The 15,704-nt window shown below is 49.6% G+C and overlaps 1 protein-coding gene across 5 annotated transcripts in view; it reads left to right on the top strand.

The window, feature by feature from the left end:
- The window catches only part of KDF1 (keratinocyte differentiation factor 1), a 339,326-nt gene extending 324,825 nt beyond the window's left edge, over nt 1–14,501 (top strand). For 2 of the 5 annotated variants that reach the window (XM_066375583.1, XM_066375584.1), the window contains exons 2-4: nt 10,590–11,657; nt 12,115–12,189; nt 12,749–14,501. In XM_066375583.1, the coding sequence (XP_066231680.1) occupies nt 10,622–11,657; nt 12,115–12,189; nt 12,749–12,831 (1,194 nt within the window). In that variant the 5' untranslated portion in view covers nt 10,590–10,621 and the 3' untranslated portion in view covers nt 12,832–14,501. The other 3 variants (XM_066375582.1, XM_066375579.1, XM_066375581.1) reach the window with 3 other exon arrangements.
- The last annotated feature ends 1,203 nt before the right edge of the window (nt 14,502–15,704 follow it).

The following is a 15,704-nucleotide window of genomic DNA, read 5'->3' as shown; positions in this document are numbered from 1 at the left end:
TAAAGGGAAGTGCACAGAAGGACTAGATTGCTATCTGGGAAATTCACCCCAGGAGACCTCTCTTTCCTTTGTTATATATTTTTTAGATTGTGTTTATATATATATACACTTTTAAATGTACAATTCAGTGTCATTAATTACATTCACACTGTTATGCAATCATTACCATTATCTATTTCCAATATTTTTCATCATCCTAATAAAAAACCTATACCCACCTAACTAGGCGGTGGCGCAGTGGATAGAGTGTCGGACTGGAATGCAGAGGACCCAAGTTTGAGACCCCGAGGTCACCAGCTGGAGCGCAGGCTCATCTGGTTTGAGCAAGGCTCACCAGCTTGGACCCAAGGTCGCTGGCCCGAGCAAGGGGTCACTTGGTCTGCTGTAGCCCCCTAGTCAAGGCACATATGAGAAATTAATCAATGAACTAAGGAGCCGCAATGAAGAATTGATGTTTCTCATCTCTCTCCCTTCCTGTCTGTCTGTCCCTATCTGTCCCTCTCTCTGACTCTGTCTCTGCCACACACACAAAAAAAAATCTGTACCCATTAAGCAACAACTTCCTATTCCTTTCTCCCTCAGCCCCTGGTAATCGCTAATTTCTGTCTCTATAAAGTTGTCTGTTCCAAATATTAAATATAAATGGAATCACAATCTTTGTCCTTTTGTGTCTGGCTTATTTCACTTAGCATAATGTCTTCAAGGTTTATCTATTTTGCAGCATGTCTCAGAACTTCATTTTTGGTTGCTGAATAATATTTCATTTTGTGTATATACCACATTTTGTCTACCCAGTCATCTGTTGATGGACATGAGTTTCTTCCATCTTTTGGCTATTGTGAATAATGTTACAATGAACATTGGCATGTGAATATCTGTCTGAGTCCTTGTTTCCTTTCTTTTGGGTACACATCTAGAGAGTCATCTGTTTTTGATGAAGTTTCTCAATATGCACTGTGGCAAGGACCTGGTGTGTTCAAGTGTGGGAGGAAGAGGAGCAAAGAAGGAGAGAGGTTTCAGTATGTTGTGGTTGGAATAACAGCTAACTTGTGCCTTTTGCAAAACACTCCACAAAACACTCTAGAAGGGGAATCATTATCATCCCCATTTTACCAATAAGATGGGAAGTGGCTTCTCCAAGGCCACACAGCTGGTGAGGGGCAGGGCTTGGGCTCCAAAGAATCCCTCACACATCAGAATGTGCAGCCAGAGGTTCAGAAGAATATTTGCCTTTCTTCCTTTTTATTTTTTTTTCTTTCTAGGTAAAAAAAAGTAGTTCTAAGCCGCTTCAGTCATTATGTTTTTATTCATCCATAGCCTTTTAGGTACTACAGAATTAGAATTTTGTAGTGCAGTTCTGCACTTTTACAATGAAATGTTCTGAAAAAAATAAAGCTATGGAGCCTGACCTGTGGTGGCGCAGTGGATAAAGCGTCAACCTGGAAATGCTGAGGTCGCCGGTTCAAAACCCTGGGCTTGCCTGGTCAAGGCACATATGGGAGTTGATGCTTCCTGCTCCCCCCCCCTTCTCTCTCTCCTCTCTCTCTCTCCACCCCCCTTTCTAAAAAAAAAAAAAAAAAGAATAAATAAAAAATAAATAAAGCTATGGAGATAGAAAAAAGTTCAGTGTGGTTGCCAAGGGCTGGGTTGAGGAGAGGGATTGACTACAGAGGGGTTTGGGGGAATTTGCGGGGATTATGGAATTGATCTAGATCTTGGTTGTGGTGGTGGTTATGCAATGCATGCATTTTTTCAAAACTCACAGAACTGTACACTAGAAAGGTGAATTTTACTATACATAAGTCATAGCTAAATATATTTTTTCTTTTTTTTTTTTTTTTGTATTTTTCTGAAGTTGGAAATGGGGAGGCAGTCAGACAGACTCCTGCATGCACCCGACCGGGATCTACCCAGCACGCCCACCAGGGGCGATGCTCTGCCCACCTAGGGTGTCGCTCTGCTGCAACCAGAGCCACTCTAGTGCCTGAGGCAGAGGCCACAGAGCCATCCTCAGCGCCCTGGCCAACCTTGTTCCAATGGAGCCTTGGCTGCAGGAGGGGAAGAGAGGGGGAGGGGTGGAGAAGCAGATGGGCGCCTCTCCTGTGTGCCCTGGCCGGGAATCGAACCCAGGACTCCTGCACGCCAGGCCGATGCTCCACCACTGAGCCAACCGGCCAGGGCCGCTAAATAATTTTTTTAAAAAAGAATAAATGGATGGGTGAAATAGACTCTAGACGTTCACATTTTGGCTACCTTGAGAACTTTGCAAGAGACAGTGACTTTAATTATTTAGAGAATAAGTTTCTATATTTTCATTCATTCATTCAAAAATGAAAGTCCTTGAATCTACCACCCAACCCAAGAACCAGAACATTACTAAAAATTAAACCTACTAATGGGCTCCCTGCCACTGATTCTTTTCCCACAACCCCAGGTAATCATTATTCTGAATTTTGTGTTTCTCATTCTCTTGCTTCTTTTTAAATGGTTTTTTTCACACATAAATTATGCTGAACCTTATGAATTTGTCATTTTTATAGGTTAAAACAGGTCAAAAACAGTAATTTCATATGATTCAACCCAATATTATACCTAAACATAGTAGTTGTACTTGTATTTGAACTTCATAAAAAGGATACCATTCTGTATGTGCTCTTCTGGGACTTGATTTTTTCACTCAATATTATATCACCATGACCCAGCCATATTGCTGTTTTCATTCTTTATCTCCTGTCAATGACATTTGAGTGTTTTTGTTTGGAGCTACAGTGAACAACGTTTCTACTACCATTCTTGCACACATCTCCTAGTGTATGTGTGCAATCCTTGTACCCAGGAATGGACTTAGGGTCTTTGGGTACACAGATGCTCAACTGTACACCATGTGACTCACTTTCTGTGCTCCAAATGAGGACACAATATGCCACTTGCCCCAGCTGAGAAGGTGGACAAGATATAGTGGGAGGGGTCACCATGGAGGGCCTCTGGTGGAAATTGAACATCTACTCTGTGCACGTGGTAGGGCACCTGTGGAATGAGATGATGATGTCTTGAGAGGTGATATAGGAAACCCCCCCAGTTACGGTAAGAATCATCTTCCAAGAAGATGAGTATGAGGAGGGCTTGGCAAGGGGAGGGCTTGCCAACCCAAATAGGGCAGACAAAGAGCTTTGTTCTAATTGGTAGTCTCTCAATCTGGGGGGTGGGAGGTGAAAGAGGGGCTGGGTGGGGGAGTCCTGTAGTTTTGGTACACCTGGAGGGGAAGAGGGCTAGGCAGTATTAAATTACTCCCACTTACCAATCCTTACCTCCAGTCATCTTTTCCTACAGCCTTTATTTCACTTTGCATCCATTATCTTTTTTAATTCTCCCAGTTGGAAAAAGATACTATTACCTCCACAGATGAGGCTTACAAAGGTAAGTGCCTTGCCCTAAATCACAGTTGTTGCCAACTGCTAAGCAGATAATTGCCTCTTCCTAAGCCTCAGTTTCCTTATCAGGTAAATGGGAATGATAACACCTGCCCCACCTCACAGACTAGTGGAAGAATTAAATAATTCTATGCAAGTAAAAGGTTTAGCATGTATCCTGGAGATGCTCCCTAAATAATTTCTTTATTGGTGCTATTAAATTAAGTTGTTATTAAGGGGAGCAGGAACCCAGGATAGTCTGAGCCTGATTTCTTGCCACTCAGTAATGCTGCCTCTTGTAAAGACCCCATGGGATGGAGTGACCATGGCCCATTTTGGCCACTGCTGCTGATGTTGAATGTGTCTTTCAGAACTGCACAGCTCAGGCCCCTCCTCCCAGAGCAGAAGTACTGTCTCCTCTGGCAGATTTCCTGGAATAGAGAAAGTGAACTGACCAGAAAGTAGAGGATCCAGGCACCAAATTCTGCTTCAGGGCAAATAAAGAAATCAGAGCCCAGTGGCTCATGCAATCGCGAACATCTGCTGAGCACCTAGTATGTGCCAGGTTCTACAGTGCAGGAGCTCTGGGAACAAGACCAGACCCTGTCCTCAAAGTCCGAGGCTAAAGGAAGAGACAGAAGACAAGAAAACAACAGTGTGCTGAGTACTGTGACAAAGAAGTTCAGAAGTGTTCTGTATAACAGAAAATCAAACAGGCCTCGGGGTCAGGGACGGCCATCCTAGGTGACATGCTCTTTTAGCTGAGCTTTTAAGGCATGCGCTCCTGGAGCTGGGAGATGCTAGGGCCACCTGTCTACGGAAGAGGTGACTGGGCCCCAGCGTCTGTCCACTCTGCCCACCAGGCCTCACTTACCCAGACTAGGCAGAGCACAGCTCTCGGGGTCCGCAGGCGAAGCGCCCAAGCCTGGCCTGGATGCCAACCTAACGCCCAGGGCGGGGCCTTGGCCCAGGTGCACGGCAACGGCGGCGGCGGCGGCGCTTCGCGGAGGTAGGAAGTGTGTCCCCAGCGGCGGCCCGTGCTGCGCTCCCGCGAGACGCTCACCTGCACCCCAGGTGAGCGGTGGGGGAGAAGGGGGCGGGGGGAGGGGCCGAGCCAGAGGCGCTCACCTGGCGGGACAGGTAAGCCCTGCGCGGGCCCGCGGGGGCGCGAACCAGGGCGGCACCACTCTGTAGAGACCCCCGAGGCTGCACGCGGGCGGGGGAGGGTCCCGGGGCCGCCTCCTTGGGGGCCACCCTCCCACTTCCGGGGTGCGCGGGCCGGGCCGGGGAGCGGCCTGGGCGGACGCCTGGGCCGGGAGGGCAGAGTGGGGGTGAAGGGGGTCGTGTTGGCCCTTAGGGCTGCCTTGGCTTGGGGCGGGGACCTTGCACACCCAGAGGAACAGTGTCAGGACAGGAGGCTGGGTCAGCCGGCGGGCGGAGGACCCTTGCAGATGGGGAGGGTGGTGCTCGCCTCCAGGGCATTGCTGGTGTAGGGGCTGTGATATTCCGAGGGTCGATGTCGGAGTCTGGTTCTCCTTTGCTACGGACCAGGTGTCCGCGAATGCGGGAGTCGAGGGTTGAGCCTTAGGAGGAAGAGACTGGAGGTGCACGGATGCCGGGCGCGAGAACAGACGGCTGTTGCCTGGGCAGAATTGGGATGTCCTTCCCGGCCAGGTGTGCAAGACTCGGCTGGACACGGGTGTAGGGCAGAGGCCGATGCAGCCGGGTCTGTCCTGGGAACGTTGGGAGGAGGGAGGCGCTAAGGAGACAGACCCCTGAGTGTGGGAGTTCTCAGGGACTAAGGGGGTGGGGAAGAGCATCAATAAGAAGTGAGGAGGGCGGTTCTGGCATCCTCTGACCTGAAGAAGATCCCTGCGGTGCCTTGGGGCACCCAGTGACCCAGTCCCTCCCAGGTGCTAAAGCCCCTGAATGCAATATCTCATTTAAACCTCACGTGGTGCATACACGAAGAGACTCACCTCTCCCCTTGTTAAAGAAGAAAACTGAAGCCTACAATCTTGCCCCAGGCCATAATAGGAACAGGAGCCCTCCTCTCACAAAACCAAAGGACCAGTATTCCTAGGATTTTGGAGGTGGGGGCAGCAGCATCAAGGGTAAGATACAGCCGAGATGAAATTGGCTGAGTTTGACTTCAGGAGGGTTCAGGGACTAGAGGGGAGGGGAAAACTGAGGCCAGATATTGTCTTTACCTCTGGGTTTGCTCCCCTTCCCTTCATCCCACTCCCATTCAAGTCCTGTGGCACAGAGCACAGTTCACGGCTCTGGAGTCTGGAAGACCACAGTACAAATGTGGTTGTATACCTTTCCAGCTCTGTGTCTCTGGGCAAGTCACTCCATCTCTCTGGGCATCAGACTCCTTGTCTGTAGAATGGAGATATAATACTTACAGGGCAATTGTGAGCGTTAAATAAAGCAAAAGCCCTGTTGCACTGGAGCCTGTTTCTGGCCCATTCACTGCTGTTTCCCCAGCGTTTACCACAATGCTGGGCACGTGGTAAGTGCTCAGTAAATATTTATTGGATGAATTTAATGAATAATGGTAAATCCTAAAGCCTTGGAGGTGGAGGAGACAGTGACCTGGACCACCATCAGTAACCCCTTGATGTTCTTACAAACCCCAGACCCCCCAGAGCTCAGTGTGGTTGAAACAGTGTAGATAAGCTCACCTTTCTCCTCAGGCAAGGTCTGAGCCTGAAAGAGTCAGGGCTCCCTCTGTGGACCCTCCTCCCGCACAGGTTTGTCCATGGAGCTGGCACCTGGCTGCTTTGACTGCCCCTTTCCTCCCAAGTAATAGGTGGGTTGGGTTAGTGGATAAGAGTCTGGACCCAGGCCGGTTGGCTCAATGGTAGAGCATCGGCCTGGCGTGCAGGAGTCCCGGGTTCGATTCCCGGCCAGGGCACACAGGAGAGGCACCCATCTGCTTCTCCACCCCTCCCCCTCTCCTTCCTCTCTGTCTCTCTCTTCCCCTCTTGCAGCCGAGGCTCCACTGGAGGAAAGTTGGCCCAGGCGCTGAGGATGGCTCCATGGCTTCTGCCTCAGGTGCTAGAATGGCTCTGGTTGCGACAGAGCAATGCTCCAGATGGGCAGAGCATCGCCCCTGGTGGGCATGCTGGGTGGATCCCAGTCGGGCACATGCGGGAGTCTGTCTGACTGCCTCCCTGTTTCCAGCTTCGGAAAAATACAAAAAAAAAAAAAAAAAAAAAAGAGTCTGGGCCAGGCTGGTTGGGTACAAATAAATGTGTGGCTCTGAACAACTTATTTAGACTCTAATATATATAGTAATAATAATAATGCCCATGAATAGGATTGTGTGAATTAATTGATTTAATACTTTAAAGCAGTTAGAACAGTATAAGTCATCAATAACTAACTCTTTCACTAGAATTCAAACTCCTGAGGTTAGGGGATTTTGTCTATTTTAGCCCAATGTCCACAGAATTTAAAACTGTCTGACACATAGTAGGCCCTCAGTTAATATTTGTTAATTGAGTGAATGAATGAATCCATTCTCAGTTCCACATTGCTCAAGTCAAGGCAAAAGTTTTTAAACACTTGCTTTGCCTTTCTGGGCTGTGAGGGACTATTACAATTCCAGTTTGTACACCTTTGGAGAAGGGATTTACACACATACCCGTCCAGACACTGCTATCTCCACTCTGGTCAGCCTGGAGCCTGAGTCCTTTTAATTTCCACCCAATGGTCCTTGTTCTACCCTGAGGTCACACAGAATGTGTCAGTTCTCTGAAGAACTTACTGTCCCCAACCCTGTTTCAGACACTGAGGCAGAAGGAATCAGACACAGTCCCTGTACCTCTAGGCTTATCTTCAAACAGTGGGTTCAAGGCTAACCCAGCTGACACAGAGCCCAACAGAAGGCGGTGGGCAAAGAGATGTGGGGTTCTGGAGGGTCCTTAGCGAAAGATTGCTGAATGGGGACAGCAGAGTGGGTTGAAGAGTTGTAGGAAAAGTTAAAGAACTCCTGTGTCTTCCTCATCCCCATTCACCATGGCTAACAATCCCTCCCTTCCTTTCTCTATATTCATACACCTTCTGATTTTGGGGGGGAACTTTTGAGATGTTGCAGACATCATGCTCCTTTACCCCTAATTGTTTAAGTGGAAATTTCCTAAGAATAAGAACATTATCTTATATAACCATAGTAATCAAATTCGGGGAATTTAATATTGACACAATACTATTAAATAATATACAGTCTACTTTTAAATTTCACCAGTTATTCACATTATTCAATTTCCAGCTTTTCCTCTTGATCTAGGATCCAGTCCAGTATCACATATTGTATTTGTCATGTCCCTCGACTTGGGCTTGTCTGATGTTTCCTCATGATTACATTCAGGTTAAGCATTTGGAGCAGGAATACTTCATAAATGGTCTTGTATCCTTCTTAGTGCATAATATCAAGAGGCACATGATGTCAGTACATCTCATTATTGATGATGTTAACTTTGATCATTTGATTAAAGTGGTATTTACCAAGTTTCTCCAGACTTGTAGGTTTTGGGGTGTGTGTGTGTGTGTGTGTGTGTTTTAAAGTTCTCACTGGCTGGAGCAGTTAGAAAGGAATGGAGGTGGCCAGAATGGTGGTCTGGAGTATCTGGGTGAGAGATGATGGTGGTTTTGTTTAGGGAGGTGGCATTGGTTTGCCCAAAGCACATTGCCTGTTAAAGCCAGAACTGGGACTAGAACACAGGTATCCTGACACCTAGTTCTCACACATTACCAGTTCTAGGACTCCACCAGTGCCACAGGGATAAAAAGATAAGAGATTATTATTTTAGAAAATCCAGGCTTAGGAGAATTACTGCCCTACAAACCCCTACATGTGATCAAGGACCCTCGCAAATATATCTATACATAATGTCTCCCGACTACCTCTGGCAGAATTATTTACTCCCCTAATGCCTTATCTAAATACATGTCCCATCCGTTTTCCCCCAAAAATCATTTATAAATCAGAAGAACAGGGTCTACATTCATCTTTGGTTCTACAGTGCCTAACACAGGGCCAGACTCAGTATTTATGAAATGGGTGAAGTCTTAACACTGAGCTTACTAGCAACCAAGTCAAAAAGGGAAAGAAGATGTATTTTGAGGCTTGGCTTCCTTGTCTAATCAAAGGAAGTAAAACTGTTTTGTGCTAAATGTTGCTAGAATAGCAAATCTGAGCCATACTGAAATATTGATGAAGTCCCCATTACATTCCCATCTCTGATTTGAAGGAGGAGGGGAAGAGAGAGAAGGTGGTGATGATCAGGTTCTGTAGTAAGTCACATGGAAACATTTGATGAGCAGCCTCAGTGTCTCTGTGCTGGGTGGGTTACCGACAGTGGGAAGAAACTGGGGAGAACATTCCCCAGACAGCAAGATCCTAGGAGACTTTTTTTTTTAATGTGGTGAAATGTAAAAAAAAAAAGTAAACTATCTATAAATTACATTTACCATTTTAACATTTTTTTTTTTAATTCAGTGAGAGGACGGGAAGCAGAGACAGACTCCTGCATGGTCCTGAAGGGGATCCACCTGGCAAGCCCACTCAGGGGCATTGCACTGCCCATCTGGGGTGTTGCTCCTTTGCTTAGCAACCAAGGTCTTCTTAGCACCTAAGGCCGAGGCCATGGAGCCATCCTTAGCACCGGGGTCAACTCGCTCCAATAGAACCATGGCTGCAGGAAGGGAAAAGAAAGAGAGAGAGAGAGAGAGAACAAGAGGGGGAGGGTGGAGAAGCAGATGGGCACTTCTTCTGTGTGCCCTGACCCAGAATCGAACCCAGGACATCCACAAGCCAGGCTGATGCTCTACCACTGAGCCAACCAGCCAGGGCCCCATTTTAACATTTTAAAAAATCATTTTATCCATATATTCCTGTGGCATTAAACACAGTCACAATGTTGTGTAACTGTCACCACCATCCATCTCTGGAAGCTTTTTATCTTCCCAAACTGAAACTCTACCAGTTCCTCCTGCTCCCAGTCCCTGGCAACCACCGTTCTTTCTGTCTCTATGAATTTGACTATTCCAGATACTTCATGTAAGTGTGGCCATACAATATTTGTCCTTTTATGTCAGGCTTATTTCACTTAGCATAATGTCTCAAGGCTCATCTGTGTTGTAGCATGTAGCAAAATTTCATTCCTTTTTTTTTTTTTCCTGTATTTTTCTGAAGCCAGAAACGGGGAGAGACAGTCAGACAGACTCCCACATGCGCCCAACCGGGATCCACCTGGCACGCCCACCAGGGGGCGACGCTCTGCCCCTCCGGAGCGTTGCTCTGTTGCGACCAGAGCCACTCTAGCGCCTGGGGCAGAGGCCGAGGAGCCATCCCCAGCGCCCGGGCCATCTTTGCTCCAGTGGAGCCTCGGCTGCGGGAGGGGAAGAGAGAGACAGAGAGGAAGGAGAGGGGGAGGGGTGGAGAAGCAGATGGGCGCGTCTCCTGTGTGCCCTGGCCGGGAATCAAACCCGGCACTTCTGCACACCAGGCCGATGCTCTACCACTGAGCCAACCGGCCAGGGCCAATTTCATTCCTTTTTAGGGCTGAACAGTATTTCATTGTGTGTGTGTATCATGTTTTGTTTTATTCATTCATCTCTCAAGAGACCTCTGGGTTGTTTTCACCTTTTGCTTATTGTGAACAATGCTGCTGTGAACATTCATGCACAAATATATGTTTAAGTCCTTGTTGTCTGTCCTTTTGTATATACCCAGAAGTGGAATTGCTGGATCATATCGTAAATCTATGTTTAATTTTTTGAGGAGCCACCAGACTGCTGTTTCCACAGCAGCTGTGCCATTCTGCATTCCCACCAGCGATGCACAGGGTTCCAACTTCACATTCTCTCCAATGCTTGTCACTTTCTGTTGTTGTTTTCCAAATAGTAATCGTTCTAATGGGTGTGAAGGCCCAGTAGATTTTGACATGTAGGTTCAACTCTGTAGTTTACCTACTACAGAGAGTTTAAACTACAGATAATTTAACCTCTTTGGGGAGGAAGAACACACTAGCTGAGGGTTTGTGGGCATATTTGGGTCCATCCACCTCACAGGCCTCTCAGAAACCGAAGTCTAAAGTTCCTCAGGTCGGCGCCAGAGCTTGCCCCCCTAACCTCTGATCCTGACTCCTTCTTGGCCTCTCTCCACAGGTGCCTGGCTGCAGCAAACCATGTAATGAGCCATGCCCCGCCCTGGACAGTCCCGCCCATCATCTGGGCCCCCACGCTTGGGACCCTGGGAGCAGCCAACAGAACTATGCCTGGAGACCTATGATGAGCCATCTCAGCCCCCACCAAGCCGCCGCACCCGTAGGCCGGACCCCAAGGATCCTGGCCACCATGGTCCCGAGAGCCTTACCTTCATCTCCAGCTCTGCTGAGCCTGCTGCCGAGGCCCCAGCCTGCTGCCTTCTCTGGCGACCCTGGGTTTGGGACTGGTGCCGGGCTGCCTTCTGCTTCCGCCGCTGCCGGGATTGCCTCCAGCGCTGTGGCGCCTGTGTACGGGGCTGCAGCCCCTGTTTGTCCACTGGGGAATCCCCTGAGGGGGCTGCGGAAGCCAACTGGGCCAAGGAGCACAACGGAGTGCCCCCCAGTCCCGATCGTGCACCCCCCGGCCGGCGGGATGGCCAGCGGCTCAAGTCAGCCATGGGTAGCAGCTTCAGCTACCCTGACGTCAAGCTCAAAGGCATCCCTGTGTACCCCTACCGCAGCACTGCTCCGGCCCCCGATGCGGACTCCTGCTGCAAGGAGCCGCTGTATGAGCCCCCACCCATGCGGCACAGCCTGCCCAGCACCCTTCCCAGCAGCCCCCGGGGCTCTGAGGAGTACTATTCATTCCACGAGTCGGACCTGGACCTGCCTGAGATAGGCAGTGGCTCCATGTCGAGCCGAGAGATCGATGTGCTTATCTTCAAGAAGCTGACGGAGTTGTTCAGCGTACACCAGATCGACGAGCTGGCCAAGTGCACCTCAGACACTGTGTTCCTCGAGAAGACCAGTAAGATCTCGGACCTTATCAACAGCATCACGCAGGACTACCACCTGGATGAGCAGGATGCTGAGGGCCGCCTGGTACGCGGCATTATTCGCATCAGTACCCGAAAGAGCCGCTCCCGCCCACAGACCACAGAGCGGCGCTCAAGCCGGGCTGCTGCCCCTGCTGCCACTGCCCCTGACAGTGGCCATGAGACCATGGTGGGCTCTGGGCTGAGCCAGGACGGTAGGTGGGGCCCCACAGGCAGAGGGGGAGAATGGAGGAGGCTTTGGCCAAGGGAGGGCAGCACTGGGGTCTTTGGCCACTGTGGTTCCACCCCTTAGCCAGTCCCTGCTCTTCCTCCTCCTTTTCCTCCTTTTTCTCAACTCCTCTGCTTCCCCTAACAGGCTCCTTCTATCCCTTGCTACCACCTACCAGAGTAGCTTCCAGGCCTGGCCTGGTTAGCAGGACTCAGGAACCCGTATGAATTTGGCCTAATCAAAACAGCCACCACCCACCACTGTGTGTACCCATGCACATGGACACACACACACACCACTTTATCTGTCTTTGTGTTAAACAATGCTTCTGTAGCCCAGTGGTGAGTGGCCCTCCCTCGTTGGGTTGGTTGGGGGCAGGAGTGGGGAGTGGAGTTACAAAGATGTGGTAACGACCGCTGCCCGCCCTCATGTTCCCTTCCTAGAACTCACAGTGCAGATCTCCCAGGAGACGACTGCCGACGCCATCGCCAGGAAGCTGAGGCCTTTCGGAGCCCCAGGTTTGGTCCTGACCTGATGAGGAGTGTGGAAAGGAGAGGGGACTGCCCTAGGGGCCCGCACATTCCCCTCTCCCAACTCTTTCCTGGGGTGGGTGAGGATGGGATCAGAAAGGAACGAGAAGCCTGAGCGGCCACAGATGCCATCCCAATCCTGCAAGCTAGTTTAAAGGGTTCATTTGGGAGATTCAGGGGCTGTCCCTGAACCAGCAGAGGGATGGTGCCCAGAACAGACAAACTGGAAGTGATGGGACCCCCGCTTCTAAGCCCAAGTCACTGGTGAGGGCGGGAGGCCATCCATCCAGCATGGTGCTGAAGACTGCATGATTTCTACTGCTGTCTTCCTGGCCTTCACAAGCCCCTGGGAGCAGGGCTGTTAGCCTTCTTCAGAGAGGAAGGCGGGGCCTCAGAGGTCAAGAATCCGAATGGGTCACTCAGCCAGGATCACACTAACCCAGGCTCAAGTCCCACTCTGCTCCTTCTCAGCGGGCATCTCCCTGCCCATGGGTCCTGGATAAGCTCCTCCCCCTTTCAGCCTCTTTCCTCTTCTCTTCCTCCTCAGGATACCCAGCCAGCCACGACTCATCCTTCCAGGGCACCGACACAGACTCCTCAGGGGCACCCCTGCTCCAGGTGTACTGCTAACCACTCCTGGGCCCATTGGCCACACCCCTTTGGGGAGAAGCAGCCCACAGAATGAAGAGGGGGACCAGGACCCCCTTTGAGGGAGGCAGTGCCCACTCTGGCTCCTCCTCCTTTGGTTGACTGGTTCCTGGACCACGTGCATTTCACTGGGCCATGGTGCCCACATTCTTCTGGATCCCCAGCTGGCCTGACTTTGTCCTTTTGCCCCTGGTCTTCAGGTAGCCTGGGCCATCGAAAGCAGACTTGGGTGTTACCTTCTGGGATTGAATCCCGGCTCTACCCCTATACCCTGCCACCCTACCCAATCATGCAGACTTCTCCCCCATGCCCAGTGACATGACAGCTAAAAGCAGCTTATTTTAAATAGACTGTGTAGGGGGGCAGGAGGGCCTTTGTTGAATTCTGTGGGCAGTGCCTACTCCATGTTATATTATGTTGAGCGGTTTGTTTATGGATGTTCTTCACACTAACACGAACACAGTTGCAAGTACAAGGAAAATAAAGAATGTTCGCGTCATGTTATCTTCGCTGTGATACTGTCCTTTCTGTCCCATTGCTCACTGCTGCCCGGAGCAGGAAGCAGGACAGTGTCCAGCCTTAGTGTTGTGGGGTCAAAGCAAGAAGGCTAAAATGGCAGCAATAACACCCACCTCTTAGACTCACTGAGTTCCAGGAGATAGAGCCCATAGCCCAGCCTAGTGTCTGTATCCAAGAAAGGTCTTACGTGGTTTCTGTCATTGCAGGTTCTAGGCTGTTGCCTAGGTTTACTGCCTGCAGGCTGGCCAGCTTCTGACCATCCTGGTTTTTCCAAGTCCCCATCCAGCCCAGAGCCTTCTTAACCTTCCCAACAACACTGGAGTGGGATCGTTTTACAGAGGGGTCAAGGAATTTAGTGGGTCACACAGCTAGCAACTGGAGCTCTAGACCTGGAAGCTGGCCTTGGCAATTCTGCCCCCAAGCTGGCAAGCTGACCTGCCTGGGACAGAAGTAGGGTCCTGACCAGTTGGGTTCAGAAGGATCCTACTTGTCTGCTCACCCAGGAGGGTCTTTCAGTAGTGAGGCCAGAGCAGGCCCACCAGCCCAACTACCTGAACAAGCTGGGAGGTGTCCAGGACTGCCTCTATCCCCACCTCACCTAGAGCCCCCAGATCCTTTTATTGTCCTCATGGACATCCTTTGGAAAGTGACTAGACAAACTACACGTCTATCCAATTTCTATTGGACGCTGGATGATCCCTTGGGGTTATGCTCACAAGACCCAGTACCAATGATAACACTAGCCCCTTTTCTTAAGCTCTCATCCAGGTCAAGGCCTCTCCAAGACTGAAAATGGCACAGGGCATTGGAGCCCAGGATACTATGGAACATAGTAGGGGTGATGCAACAGTCCCACCTCTCAGCCTTGGCCCTAGAGCACAATTTTCCAAACACAGCCTTGGGAACCATTACTGGCATTCCCAGGAAAAAAAAGGTTTGTCAAGTCTGGGAAACAGACAAAGCTAGGTACTGCACAGCTTCCTGATGTCTTTAACAAGCTGTTCTGAAATGTCAAAGGGACATGCTATGTTCCAGAAATTCAGCAGTTGCTCTCACCCAGAAAGCAAAGCAAAGCACTCCTGCACATCAAACTAGACCAGGCGTGGCCAACAGTTTTTGCCCCCGGGACAGATTAGAAAGAAAACATTTTACACGCCGGACAAAATATTAAAATTAAAAAATGTTAAAATACAAAAATGATTCATTTAAGTAAACAAAACTTTATTATGTAATTTGTTTATGAATAAATGTAATTTAGTACAAATTAACAAAAAAAACTTAATGGAATTTTTTTTAAAAATAAAGAAGTATTGCGAATCCATTCAATTATTGGAGGTTAACCCTAGATTAGTCACACACAGAATTCTTCTTAAATATCTCGATTTCCAATAATCAAAGATGCTTCCCCTTCTGAGTAGCTGAGATTTTAACTTTCATTGTTGTACAAAGGTTAGATATCATAGTTTATGTATAATGATTTAAAATATTTCATTTCCAGTGCGTCGTGCAGAGAATATTAAAAATTTAATCACAGGCTGCATAAACTCATTACGCAGGCCAGATCCGGCATGCGGGCCGTATGTTGGCCATGCCTGACCTAGACATTCCTGCTGTAACCATAACCTCTGTGGCCCAAGTGGAGTAGGTCAGCTCCAGGGACTGGATTTGGGCAGAGGTGAGCCCCTCTCTAGTCCTGGCATGACTGACAGCTGACTCCGAGAAGTCCTGAAATCTGCAGAGATCCAAGTCAAAGACACAAACAATAGCACCCCACTGAACTTTCCCCTGCCCTCTGGGCCAGGTGTCTGTACCACACATAGAGCAGCCCTGAATCTGGGGCTGTCCCCTCAGCTTTGGTGCTCTCAGTGCTGGGAAACAACTGTATGTAGTTTTAGAAACACCTGAGACAGCCTTGGCCTCATAGCTCGGTTGGAGTGTCGTCCCAATGTGCCATGTCAGTCGGGGCACATGCAGGAGAGTTAACTAATAAATGCATGGGAGGGTGGAGCAATGGGTCGATGTTTCCCTTCCTCTCTCTCTAAAATCAGTGAATTTTAAAAAAATAAAACACTTGAGGCCCTGGCCGGTTGGCTCAGTGGTAGAGCATCGGCCTGGCGTGCAGAGGTCCCGGGTTTGATTCCCGGCCAGGGCACACAGGAGAGGCGCCCATCTGCTTCTCCACCCCTCCCCCTCTCCTTCCTCTGTCTCTCTCTTCCCCTCCCACAGCGAGGCTCCATTGGAGCAAAGATGGCCCGGGCGCTGGGGATGGCTCCTTGGCCTCTGCCCCAGGCGCTAGAGTGGCTCTGGTCGCAGCAGAGCAACGCCCCGGAGGGGCA

This window comes from Saccopteryx leptura, chromosome 3 (genome assembly GCF_036850995.1).
Source record: "Saccopteryx leptura isolate mSacLep1 chromosome 3, mSacLep1_pri_phased_curated, whole genome shotgun sequence".
NCBI classification, from domain to species: Eukaryota; Metazoa; Chordata; class Mammalia; order Chiroptera; family Emballonuridae; genus Saccopteryx; species Saccopteryx leptura.
The sequence above is the reverse complement of the archived record's forward strand: the minus strand, read 5'-3'. Positions and strand labels throughout refer to the sequence as shown.